Raw genomic sequence first — 14,023 nt, forward strand, 5'->3', positions numbered from 1 at the left:
GTTGGCTGTTGGCTGTTTGATAGAGTTGCAAAAATGCAAATAAAAATGATAAAATAAATAGGTAGGTAGGTAGGTAGGTATATACTTAGCCTATATTAAATGAAAGTAGACTTATTTCTGAGAATGCTCCTCCAGTGGGTTTTAATGATAACAGACTGAGGTGCTGCTCAAAGTGTATTTCCTCAGTTTGAGCTGCCGGCATGTCTGTCGAGGTTTTTTTTTTGCTGCTCTATTCCTTAAAGTTAACTTTCTGTATTTAGGAGGAGTGAGCAGAGAGGAGAGGAGAGATCAGGGTTCTGTAACGTAACTATATTGTTATGAACGATACTGTCTCATTCACACCTGGTTTAAAAATACATGGATATACGTTAAAATGTCCATATACTGACCAGAAAATATAGTTGTACTGGGTAGACATCTGAGGAACAGATACCCGACATGATGCAGATCAAAATGCTGTAATTCAGAAACCTGTTCTATTTGTGTTTATTTATACTTATTTATAATCATAAAATTCCCTGTTCAGTTCACTTTTTCAATGCACTGATAAATAAAGTTTAAAATGTTATGAATCCATTCCAGATCTTAGTTGTAAGTGTTTGATAACCACATTTTGGTTTATGGAACAATTATTGACTTAATATTGTCCTCAAAAATCCAGTATCAGTCGGGCTCACATATCTATATCTATATCTGTATATATAGTATCTCTCTCTCTCTCCCGATAGATAGATAGATAGATAGATAGATAGATAGATAGATAGATAGATAGATAGATAGATAGATAGATAGATAGATAGATAGATAGATAGATAGATAGATAGATAGATAGATAGATAATAGATAGATAGATAGATAGATAGATAGATAGATAGATAGATAGATAGATAGATAGATAGATAGATAGATAGATAGATAGATAGATAGATAATAGATAGATAGATAGATAGATAGATAGATGGATAGATAGATAGATAGATAGATAGATAGATAGATAGATAGATAGATAGATAGATAGATAGATAGATAGATAGATAGATAGATAGATAGATAGATAGATAGATAGATAGATAGATAGATAGATAGATAGATAGATAGATAGATAGATAGATAGATAGACTTTATTGATCCCACAAGGGGACATTTTTCATTACAGCCACATGAAAGATATGGCAAAAGCAATAAAAATTACTGATTAAAAAAAGAGGTAGTATAAATGTATTGAAAAATTTTTCATTACAGCCACATGAAAGATATGGCAAAAGCAATAAAAATTACTGATTAAAAAAAGAGGTAGTATAAATGTAAAAAAATTTAAAAAGCACAGTATATAAAAATAAAATAGAATTAAATACAATTAAATTAAATTAAACTAAACAACAGTGCACCAGTCTGAATGGTGAAAGACAGATTTTTGGAGGTGAGTTATTGCAGAGTCTGATTTCAGTGGGCAGGAATGATTTCCTGTATCGGTCCTTTTGAGTCTGTTGGAGTTGTTGTCTATTGTTTGACTTCCTATCAAACAGCTGAGACATATGTTTTTGTGAATGCAGCTTGATGGCAGTTTTTCAAAATGGGTTGATATATTAATACCTAATATTAAAACAGCTTCCTGATAAATTAAAAGAGTAAATCAGCTCCATCATCAACATCTCTCATGTGACTGGTCAGTTTACACTAAAATGATACTAAATAGTCTGTGTTGCTAGATATTAAGCATTGTACAACATTATTTGGTTTTTAGATGCTTGTAATTTACAACTTCTGAAACATGATTAGTTCACCGCAGCATTTCGATCAGACAGCAGGCTAATCTTGGATATTAACTCTTCGTTTTCTCTTTAGAATTTGAAGAACAAAGGTGTTCAACTAATTAAGGCTGACATGTTAATATCAGGCTCAAATAATCCAATTTGTCCAGTGGAGGATTGGTTTTTAAACCCTGGATGAGGTTGTGTTGAATAAAAATGTGCCTCTAAAACTGAAATAAAGGCAAGATCAGTGAAGTTAAAGCCGTTCAGCATTCATGTGACTGACTGATTTCTGGCGTACGGTTCATGATTGGTGAGGTTCCTCCCAATGGACACGCCAAAGACTTTTGAGTCATAATCAGTTTGAAAATGAAGTGACATTTTCAGCAAATTCAATTGACCTTAAATTCAGAATTTGTAGCTGAGTTTGTCTGAAATTAAAGTTGTTTTTTGTTCTTTAAGAGTGCAAACCTTTATTTGTTTGTATATTTTATCAGGTGTAATTTAACTTATCATTGTAAGAGATCGTGGTGATTTCTCACCTTCATGTTCTCATCTAAAATCGTAATTAAATCAGCTCTCCTTCATTAAAGATGGACTCTAAGAAAATGAGTCATTCGTGTCTAATAGTGAGTTCCTCTGTGGTGTTCACTTTAAAACTACTCGGTCCTGATGCAGCTAACAGTCAATCAGATACACTTCAGCAGGTTTGGACCTCATGACTTGTTGCTCCGACGAGCTCCAGATGCATCGTAAGCCATGTTTCAAAAAACAAATCATGTGACAGAGACAGCCACACAAACATTAGCAGTGAGTTTTTATTGTTTGCACCTGGTCCGGAAACCGTCAGCAGCACGGATGCATAGCTGCGGCATGAATAACAGACCTGAGATAAAATAATGGTCAATGAACACAGGAAATGAGTGACGTGCTCAGCGTCTGCAGTGATATATTTACCCTCCACCTGCAGGCTGTACCTGATGATGCTACCAAGTGTTCCCAGCTTACTAAACATTGATTGGTGCTTTTATAACCTTATCAGAAACAGAGCTGAGAATGACAGTCTTGAGGAGGGGACGGGAGGTCATTCAAATCCAAACCGTTTATTCTCTTTGGAGCATGTGAGCAATTCAAGAAATTTGAAGAAAAGTACATGATAAATGTAAAGTGGAGGTTTGGCCTCATGGTGGCGCTGGAGGAAAAGTCAGAGAGGATCTATTGGGCTGTGTGGCTCTAGAAATACTGGGCAGTGTTTAATAAGTGTTTATCGCTCATATAACAACAGAGTATTGCTGGTTTGGAGTCATTCATGTCTGCAGTATACTTTCATGTTGTTGAATAAAATACTAACTGTAACTCTAAAGTGTTTCACAAGACGGCTTCTAGTAAAAGTTTCCCCTTTTGTTGACCTCTGGTCCAGAGTTTGCTTTGGTGACATGACAATAAAAGTATTTGGTCAAATAATAGTAATTAATCTGTCTTCACAAAATTGAAACACCAGTAAGGAGGTCAGTTGATGTCAGAGAAAAACAAAAACAAAAACAAAAAATGATCCTGGACTTTGAACTGGTTAAAACTGTCGTGTTTCCCCGAGAAAAGCTTCCGAAGCACCACAAACACTCAACTGAAACCAAAGTGATGATGTCATACTGCTGACGGCTCTTTGATGCCGGGTGACACAGTTATCAGCCGGAAGGAACGACTTACAAAACAATATTACTGAAGAGGTGATAGAATAAATAAAAAAGCGTAAAGCAAATGAAACATTATCAGCTGGGAAGAACTTTCAACACTCCCTGAAACATATATGCTGTGTGTGTGTGTGTGTGTGTGTGTGTGTGTGTGTGTGTGTGTGTGTGTGTGTGTGTGTGTGTGTGTGTGTGTGTGTGTGTGTGTGTGTGTGTGTGTGTGTGTGTGTGTGTGTGTGTGTGTGTGTGTGTGTGTGTGTGTGTGTGTGTGTGTGTGTGTGTGTGTGTGTGTGTGTGTGTGTGTGTGTGTGTGTGTGTGTGTGTGTGTGTGTGTGTGTGTGTGGGGGGGGGGGGGGGGGGGGGGGGGGGGGGGTGTGTGTGTGTGTGTGTGTGTGTGTGTGTGGTATATTTTTTTAAAAAAGGGCGAGAATCAACCCGCACAGATATTGAATAAAATTAAGTTAAATTAAGTTATGAAATCCCCAGACTTGGTATTGTTCCACCCCTGCTGTTGGTTAAGGCTTCAGACAAAGAGGTGAAGTGGTTGCTAGTCCAGCGGGCTCTGGAAGATGAGTCTGACGTAGCCGGCCCCCCCGCTCAGCGACTGGATGCAGAACGGGCAGGCGGAGTGGAAGGCGTGTGTGCCGTGCGGCAGCGGGATCTGACTCCAGTACGCCGTCGTCTTCTCCGAGCACACGTGTCCGCAGGGGACGAAGGCGTGGGAGGGGGCCTCGGCGTCCACGTAGAAACCCGCCTCGCAGCCCAGCCACAGCGGCACGTAGGGGCCCCTCACCCGGCACATGGGGCACTCCCTCTCCTGACACTCCGCTTCCACCTCGGGGTTGCGGCGCCCCCCCCAGGCATGGTAGCCGTGGACGTGGCCGCAGCGAAGGTAGGCCCAGGGCTGCTTCTCGTCCGGGACGTCCTTGCGGCGCAGGCTGGGGAAGGCCAGCGTGTTGAAGCCCACGGGGCACTGGGGCCGGCCGGCGTTCAGCTCCTGCCGCAGCGCCTCCACGTGTTTCACCGTGGGGGTGAGACCCAGTCCCTCGGCCGTCCGCCACAGCAAGGTGGCGCCGCACAGGTCAATGAGAGAGCCGTCCACCAGCTCATTGGACTCAGACTCCATCTGGAGTGAGACAAACAAAAGACAGGTCATCATCATCACCTCAATATATAGCCTCATTATATGTGTTTTTCTGCTGTAACTACTGCAGGCAGATCTTTGATTCTTAATTTGGAGTCCCTGTCTGGACAAATTTATGTTATGTGGTGAGGGGATCAACGAACCCAAATGCAGACACACGGCAAAATCTCTTAGGAAGCAGGTCTTTTATTCCCCAGGCAGTGAGGCAAACAGGAAATGCACGCCAAGAGTCTGTGTCAATTTGCGCTTCGCCAAACGAGGGAATCCCCGGGGTTCCCCTTGACACGTGGCCGGGTGACGTAGCCGAACGGCGATGCTCCGCTGGGGGAATCCCCAGATCTCTCCTCAGCGAGCTGATTGGCTGGATCGACTGTGTGACGTCCGCGACTCGACACAGGATCGCCCCAAACCTCGACAGCGGATCTCCGAGGAACGCACTGGAGGGTCTCTTCGTGCAGGTGATGCCCGTGGCTCGACACTGGACGGAACCGGCAGGGTCGACTGTGTGACACTCGTAGCTCGACACAGGATTGCCAAGATTGCAGCAGATGATCTCCGAGGAACGATCTGGAATCTTCTTCGTTCAGGTGGATGCCCGTGGCCCGACACTGAACGGCAGGAAACAGGAAACAGGTCAGAATCGTAATCTCAACAACGGGAGACGGAACGGACTTACTGGACGGGTTGACGGGTAGGTAACGGACGAACTGACACCAGATGGGCAGGAGACTAGGGTATAAGTAGCAGCCGGCGTAATCAATTGGAATGCAGCTCAGCTGTGCTGCCGGAGAGGTGCGGTAGTGGGCGGTGCTTGGAGGAGGGTACTGCTGAGAGAGAAAAACAGACAGGGGAATGACAGGACACAGGAGGAAAGGTATTCGGGGTTTAAACAGGGGAAAACACACTAGGAACAGACAGGAATCCTAACAATTTACAGTTCCTAATGACAGCCATACTGTAAAAATCAAGCAGGTCTTATCATATAGACATCTGGATACGATGACAGATCATCTGTTATCCTGGAGAGGCTGAATACTGAATTTATCTGCACAAGGACAAAGCAAAGAATTGAATTTCTTCGGCTTCTTTTGGGGCGAGAAGACAAACTCTTCTGTTGTTCTTCACATCTGTGATTCTAAGTTTTCTAAAGTGTTGTAATACTATATGGTGCAAGTGTTTGTCCACCAGGTTAGAGTAGAAATAGCAGACAAATCCGTGGAGTGTAATAGGAGGGTGGATCCATTCGTTTCCAGACTGCTCCTGTAAACAAGGATGTAGCACGGTGACGTTCACGGAGCAGCAGGAAGGTGGATGATGAGGAAATGTTACACATTTCATTGCTTGATCAAAACCATCACTTGAGTTACACGTGGTTTTATGAGCAGTGGTCCGGGTGCATCCGCCGTGGTTTGAGACAAATGATTAGGAACAGAGAGAAGCAGCAAGGAGCCGAATGCAGTGAGTAGAGGTGGAGGGGAGACAAGTGTGTTGTTGTGGGACAGATACTTGTGCATTTTCAACGCGCTATTTTCATTTTGGAGAACTTAAGCGACACGGCGTCACAGTTCAGGTCATTTGCACTGAATGTTTTCCCTCCGAACATCCCAGCCGAACAGTGTTGACAGTCTGACTCTGACGGAAGAATTCACAGTCCTGCTTTCTCCTGACACGACGCGTCTTTGACGGCTCCTCAGAAACACGAATGTCACTCAAAACAGGCTCATTGCTTTATTGCCGAACGTCTCGTGAAGGATTTTAAGGGTCTTTGTTGCCCATTTCCAGAGTTTGACACGAAATTGAAAGTGCGGCCTCTGGTCATGTTTACGGAGAAATTGCAGTCGCACCGATCTGACGCTCACAAAAACGTGCGTAACTCCGGTGTTATTCTTGATTAAGCGTAGACATTTCAAACATTCACTCATCAGGGTTCCAGCTTCCTCCTGCTCCGTGCACACCACGGTGCTGCGCATCGTTCGCATGCAACAGGAGCAGCCTGGGAACGTATTGATCCGCTCTCATACATTGGAGGGTCACTAGTGACCTGAGGGTTTCATTGGAGGGTTGCATACGTTCTCTGTATGAGTTTGTGTGAACAGCAGTCACCCACCATCTTGCCCCTCTGCTGGGCTGATCGGGTCTCCCGTAGCGTGAAGACGTTCCCGCAGACTGAGATTTCCCTCCACAGACCAGGTTTGGAGTCCTGGTTGAAGCCATGGCAAGGATGCATCACCAGAACGCCATTTGTTGTCAGAGCGTCCATCTGCCCGTCCTGCGTCCTCCACTTGGCTGCCTTCTCCTGTGAAGAGGTCATTTTTAGCATCTCGACACCGAAGAAGAGGGTCACTAGTGACCTGAGGGTTTCATTGGAGGGTTGCATACGTTCTCTACCATCTAATCTAATCTAATCTACCATCGCCAGTTAGTGCATCCTACCCCGAGGAAGATGTTTTTGGAGGAGTCGAAGCCGGCTGCGTAGATCCGTGCGCAGTACGGCGGGTTTCTTTGGCAGATGATGCGGCAGGCAAAGCGGGAGATGGTGCTCTGAGCGGCCGGACCGTCGGCGTGGCTCGGACCGCCGGGCACGGTGTCCGTCACCACAAAGTCAATGGGATTCTCTGTGGAACGACCAATCTGCAATTACACAGATAAAAAGAATGTTTGAGTTGAAAATCCTGAAAATAAACCTGATAGGACACCATCGGATCTGTGATTCAGGGGCTTCCACACCTGGAACATGTCCGTGTTGCTGTCGTGGGTGTACTCCACCACCACCGTCTGCGCCCGCGACAGAGTGTACGATATACTGTGCTGCTCCTTGTTGCTGACAGCCTTCAGAAACACAGGAGAGATGCTCCGTTAAAACGTGTTCACAGCAGGAAAAACAACTCTGTAATTATTCTCTTTGTTTATTAACGGGGTGTTTTATTCTTGGAGCAGTGAGGAGTGAGAGACATCACCTCATGTTGTAGTAAAATACTATTGAGGTTAAGCTCCTTATGAGTCTGTCCTGGTAATACCAGACTTCAGTACCACGGCGGGTCGCGGTTGTCCTCCCTGCGTGTTGAGCTCTCACCTTGGCGGCCTGCGGTGTGCAGGACGTGTGGACGGTGCTCGGCCTCACGCCGTTGGCCTTGTTTCTGCGGCAGAGAGTGAAGCAACTCTTCCGCCTCCCTTTGTCACCGTTGGGCAGAGACCCGTTACACCTGAACACAAACCACGAGCATCGTGAAAAGGTCCATAAAACTCCATGCAGGTCTGCAGGGTGTCGATAAAACAAATAGTCGTACTGTGCATGTCCATTATATCACCATGACAACAATTATTTTCAGCCTCTTTACAAACGATGCTGCGCAAACTTCATTTGGATTTAGAGTTTAATTAGAGGCTCATATATGAGGCAAACATGGAAAAGAACATATTTTAATTGAACTAAATCTGCCCCCCAAAAAAAGACAACTATTAAGACGCTGGAGCAGTCGAGGTGCCCAGACAGCTTCATTTCAGGTCTGCCTACAATACCACGAAAATAACGAGAGCTGAACCTCAGACGCACTCTGGTGTCCACAACGGCCTTCAGACAGGAAGCCAGCGAAATTCTTCACTGTGGTTGAGTTTTTCAACACATAACTGGATTTTTGTGAAAAAAAAAAAAAGACCCGAGAAAAAACACATAATCATTGTTTTGCAGCGCGGCGCGGCGGTTGTTGGGCGGTTGGCGCTGCCTCAGCTGAAGGTTGTGGGTTCCAGCGAGCTGCTTGTCTCCGGAGGTTTCTCCCGGTGTCTGATGGGATATTCCCGCTCAGTCCAAAGACATGCGGTTGGTTCTAGAACGGTCGTAGGTGTGAATGTACGATGAGCGGTTGTCTGTCCGGGTGAACCCGTCTTTGTTTCAGCCCCTCAGTGACCCTGTTCAGGATATTTATGTTCATTATGTGTCCCGGTGTGAAAAACCTGAATCCTAAAAGATGAATGTTTCTGCACATCACATTCATACGTCTAAAGCTCACTCACTACACATTGTTTATCAAATGATTTTAATCTTTAAGCTCAGGGAGAATTCTCAATATCATCGTTATTGACTTTTACTAACAATAATTTGCATCCTTTCATTACGGCTGTCCTTAATGAACAGTTGTTAGTCAGAGCCGAGTCATCACAGCCAGTCTGGCTAATCAATGACAGACTTAGAGTCACCAAAAAGGCTAACACAGACGCTACACTAGGTATAAATACATTGAGTGAGTAAACGATTGTTCTTATCGTGGCAGCAGCTGTTTTCTGGTGGCGTTGACATCATTGACAAAGACGTGGGGATGTTTTCTCTCTATCATCTATCTGGTGTACGTATGAACTGAGGAAAACTAGACCGTAGATTTTACAATCCTGCTGCACGTGACGTTTAATACCGGTCATATCCATATCTGTGATCGATTAGTCAGACTGGCTGTGATGGCTACACCGACAACAACTGTGTTAGTTAAGGACAGCTGTGATGAAGGATGTGAAGGATTATTGTTAGTAAAAGTCAATAACGATGATATTGAGAGTTTGTGATTATATCGTTAGCAACATGCTAACTCTGAGGATGCTATCGCCTTTATAGTCGGTCAGCTGACAGTTGAAGCAGGTGACCTTCATGCTGAGAGGAGAAACTGTTCTGCTGTGATGTCTCTATAGAAACTCATCTCGTGCGCACAAATGAATTAAAACGTGCAAACAAACGAGTCTTTTTTCTTCTTCTCTTCATGGCCACTCCGTAGTATTCACAGCTTCAACACACCTGTTAATTCTAGAAACAAGACACAACAAACCAGCAGTTTTGGATCTGAGAGAGAAAAGTGAAACAACGGCTTCGTTCCGGGATCAGATGCAGGATGTTATTTTACCAGCTGGAGCGTCAGGATGTCTGTTTAATTTAACTTTAACTGATTTACATTTACTTGCAAAACACCGTGAAGAGCATTTTTCTCGTCCTCTCTGGGACCTCTAATTGAAAGAGTTTGTCTTCGGGGCCAGACGGGTCGAGTAAACATCTGAGCGCGGTTCCGAGTCGAGTCATTCTTTCACTGGGTAATGCAAACTTCCTGCCTTTCAGATAAAGTAACACATACCTTCGACAAACTCAGACCACCCCGACTCCACCCAGGCGCCACTGTAACACATAACACACCCTCTGTTCTCACCACCATGTGGCTCTTTAAAATAATCCTTATGACCGGTGGGATTACCAGTTGCAGAAACTCCCAGTAAATCATACAAAAGCAACCAAAAGGTCCGAAACCGCAACTTTCCTGACATCCCTCGACCTCCCTGAACCACAGGGTCCACAGTGAATGATGTCAGCGGCATTCTTTGCTGATTTAGACCAAATTATGCAGCAAACAAACTAAAAACAATGGACCGACTTTCACACTGTGCACTTAAATGGATTCAAATTCTTATCTGAACCAGAGGTTCCATACTTGCAGGAACGAACACACACACACACACACACACACACACACACACACACACACACACACACACACACACACACACACACACACACACACACACACACACACACACACACACACACAGAGAGACTCAGACTTGCCACAGTGCAAAAGAATGCAAAAGTCTGCGATGGTGGGGGGAAATATGAAATATAAATTGGGAAATTCAGGTTAACAGCTGATCGAATGTTCAGAGCACGCTGCAGATCCACAAACACCCAGCTGTCAATCATGTCATTCATGATTAAACTCATTGTGCCCATCATAAACATTTTGTATAAAGCAACTCAGTACGACTGCTGGTGTTGAGGCATCTAACACAGAAGGAGAACTCTTTCATTAAATTAAAAAAAGGACTTAAAGGACAATATCCAGCCCTAGCATGTGATCATTAATACTCATCTGAGGGGGAACTGTGGACCCTTGGATGTCATGGTAACCATAAAACTGTGTTTCATTTAGATGCCGACAGGGTAAACAGCACAATCAGATAACGCGGAGCCTGTGAGGGGTTTTACTTGGTAATGTGTTACATGCATGAGTGGGGAAGTCGCTTGTTTTGGGTGTTTTTTGTTGCAGCCTTACTTTTATTACAAAAAGACCATTTTCCTTCTATACATAGAAGAAATACAACGATGTAATTAATGGAGTTCCACTAATTTAGAAGAATTTCACCTGCCTGGAAGGAGAGTCTAATATTATATAAGAAAGCTCTTTGTAAGGCCAGGACTTTATATTATTCATCATTAATAGAGGACAACAAGAACAACCCCAGGTTTCTTTTCATCACTGTAGCAGGCTGACAAAGAGTCCCAGTTCTGTTGAGTCCTCTATTCCTTCAGCTCTCAGCAGTAATGACTTCATTAACTTCTTTACTAATAAAGTTCTTACTATCAGGGAGAGAATCGGGCCGACCCTTCCTGACACCATCACTGATGTGATGTTAAACACAGCAGCCCTGAAAGCAACTGTAGGACCAGATGTAAACTTGGAACATTTCTCTCCTGTTGAGCTCTCTGAGTTAACTAGAATTATTTCTTCATCTGGATCCTCTAGCTGTCTGTTAGATCTCATCCCAACTAAACTTGTTAAGGAAGTCTTCCCTTTAATTAATACTTCCATATTAGATCAGATCAACCTATCTATTGTAACCGGCTATGTACCGCAGGCTTTTAAAGTGGCTGTAATTAAACCTTTACTTAAAAAGCCAACTCTTGATCAGCTGTTTTAGGAAACTCCAGACCAATTTACAACCTGACGTTTATTTCTAAAGTCCTTGAAAAAGTTGTTTCAAATCAACTTTGTGATCATTTATAAAGGAATGATCTGTTTGAAGATTTTCAGTCTTTAGAGTTCATCATGGCACAGAAACAGCTCTGGTGAAAGTTACTAATGACCTTTTGTTAGCCTCAGATAATGGACTCGTCTCTGGACTTGTTCTTCTGGACCTCAGTGCTGCTTTTGATACGATTGATCATTCGATCTTATTACAGAGATTAGAAGACGTTACGAGGATGAAAGGAACTGCATTAGACTGGTTCAAATCCTACTTATCAGATAGATTCCAGTTTGTCCATGTCAACAATGAGTCTTCCAGACAAACAAGAGTTAGTTATGGAGTTCCACAAGGCTCAGTGTTCGGCCCAATACTTTTTACTTTGTACATGCTTCCATTAGGAGATGTCATCAGGAAGCACTGCATCAACTTCCATTGTTATGCAGATGACACTCAGCTATATCTTTCTATAAAACCAGATGAAACTAATCAGTTCGTAAAACTTGAAGCCTGTCTAAAAGTCATAAAGGCCTGGATGACCAAAAACTTCCTGCTTCTAGATTCAGACAAAACAGAAGTTCTTGTACTTGGTCCTAAACACCTCAGAAACTCTTTCTGTAATCACTTAGTTACTCTGGATGACGTTGTCTTGGCCTCCAGCAAAACTGTGAGGAACCTTGGAGTCATCTTTGATGAGGATTTGTCCTTTAGACACCATATAAAGCAAATCTCCAGAACTGCCTTCTTTCATCTACGTAATATTAATAAAATCAGGAACATCCTTCCTCAGCGTGACGCAGAAAAACTCATTCCTGCGTTTGTTACTTCTAGACTAGATTATTGTAATTCCTTGTTGTTAGGATGTCCAAATTACTCATTAAAAACCCTGCAGAGAGGATTTCTAGTCTCCAACTGAATAAATACAGAACATAGAAACACTAAACTGCTCAGCTAGCTCAGTCTGGTTGGAACAAAAATATCTGATGAACAAAGATATCTGATGAACAAAGATATCTGATGATCAAAGATATCTGATGAACAAAGATATCTGATGAACAAAGATATCTGATGAACAAAGATATCTGATGAACAAAGATATGTGATGAACAAAGATATGTGATGAACAAAGATATCTGATGATCAAAGATATCTGATGAACAAAGATATCTGATGAACAAAGATATCTGATGAACAAAGATATTTGATGAACAAAGATATGTGATGAACAAAGATATCTGATGAACAAAGATATCTGATGAACAAAGATATCTGATGATCAAAGATATCTGATGAACAAAGATATCTGATGAACAAAGATATCTGATGAACAAAGATATCCATGGACTCATGTGTTTTTAACATTTTAGCTCCGTGTCATGTGTTCAAACCAAACCGGTCCAGCTAGCCTCCTCTAGGATTGTAAGTGCGTGACTATCCGTGGTGTTACGGTACGGGTGCTCGGAGCGACCAAAAAGGACCAAAAGAGACCCGACTTCACCAAATGGGTCATTTAATAGAACTATAAAAGTAGAAACTACATTATATTACATATTGTATGAAACTCTATTCTAATTCTATATTCCATTGAGGAGGTGGAGGGATATTTCTAGTGATGAGCAGGATGTGATGTCATGATGATTTGTTCCAGATGTTCAGTTGACCAATCAGATCTCTGGGGGCGCAGCTACTTGTTGTTGAATCCAAATGTACGCAGCTTCTCGTAAAATGAGTTTATCACAAAGCAAAGAAGTCTCCTGTGTTTGACTTCAACAATGTGAACCACAGCAAATGAAAAACAGCAAGTAGCAAAGAGTGAGACGAATCTATAAACCGTCTACTGGTGTCAATATTTCAGATTCACTTACAAAAACCTCTTTACATGTAAGAAATTCCTGTTGTTTAATGTCCATGTTTGGTTGCTGTATGTGTTTTTGGTTTGAAACAACACACCGCTGTGCAGTCCTGGAGGCTTTTCACACAGTACCTGGTCAAAACTGAAAGTTTCAGTGTTTTCACCTGATCTGAAACAAGCTTGAGGTGTCTGAGGTGAAACATTCTCAGTGCCGTCTTGAAGGTAGAAAAAGACTCAAAACATTTATGGCATTCTTATAATCAGCAGTTACGTGAACACACACGCTGCTGAAGCGGTGACATGCTGCGTGTGAAACGTGGCGAGCGAGCGTCTTACCCCAGCACGATGAGCTCTCCATACTTCACGGCTGCTTTGATGGACGTCGGGGAGGTGGAGATGTTTTCCTGACTCAGCGAGAACATGGGTGCAGCCCTCTGGAGGAAGCAGGGTGAGGCCTTTCAAAGCGGGTGAAACTCCTCCGTCACCGTCACAGCTTCTCCATCAGCGGAGGAACACAACACGTCGGCTGCAGACACAATCAGAAGAAGGTCGAATGATTGGACTTCAGCGCTTTCTGATGATTCTGGTGGCTGAAAATCAATGACTATATGTGAAGGGTATCATTTTTTCCACCAACAACCAGGGAAGCCATCGCTTTAGACATTTGAATTAAAACCCACTTGAGACGGTCATACAAACGCACACAAAGGCTTAAACACAACACCATTCATTGCTACAATGTACGCGCACTTGTCTTTGTGCAGGGAGCACCAGCGGCAGACAATGTATGTATTCACCGCGGCACACTGAGTGGGGT

At 43.2% G+C, this 14,023-nt stretch overlaps 1 protein-coding gene across 1 annotated transcript; it reads right to left on the minus strand.

Annotated features, from left to right (window-relative positions):
* Positions 1 to 3,844: 3,844 nt before the first annotated feature.
* Positions 3,845 to 13,787, minus strand: LOC138634607 (E3 ubiquitin-protein ligase pellino homolog 1-like). Its single transcript, XM_069721645.1, has 6 exons — positions 13,543 to 13,787; positions 7,657 to 7,786; positions 7,311 to 7,412; positions 7,017 to 7,214; positions 6,691 to 6,879; positions 3,845 to 4,565 (listed from the first exon to the last, which is right to left on the minus strand). The coding sequence occupies exons 1-6, from the start codon at positions 13,626 to 13,628 to the stop codon at positions 3,987 to 3,989; spliced, it is 1,284 nt and encodes a 427-aa protein (XP_069577746.1). The 5' UTR covers positions 13,629 to 13,787; the 3' UTR covers positions 3,845 to 3,986.
* Between the last annotated feature and the right edge of the window lie 236 nt (positions 13,788 to 14,023).

The sequence above is a fragment of the Brachyistius frenatus genome, unplaced genomic scaffold (assembly GCF_029030835.1).
Source record: "Brachyistius frenatus isolate BFR_SWC_R1_liver_20210118 unplaced genomic scaffold, ASM2903083v1 Contig_269, whole genome shotgun sequence".
NCBI lineage: Eukaryota > Metazoa > Chordata > Actinopteri > Embiotocidae > Brachyistius > Brachyistius frenatus.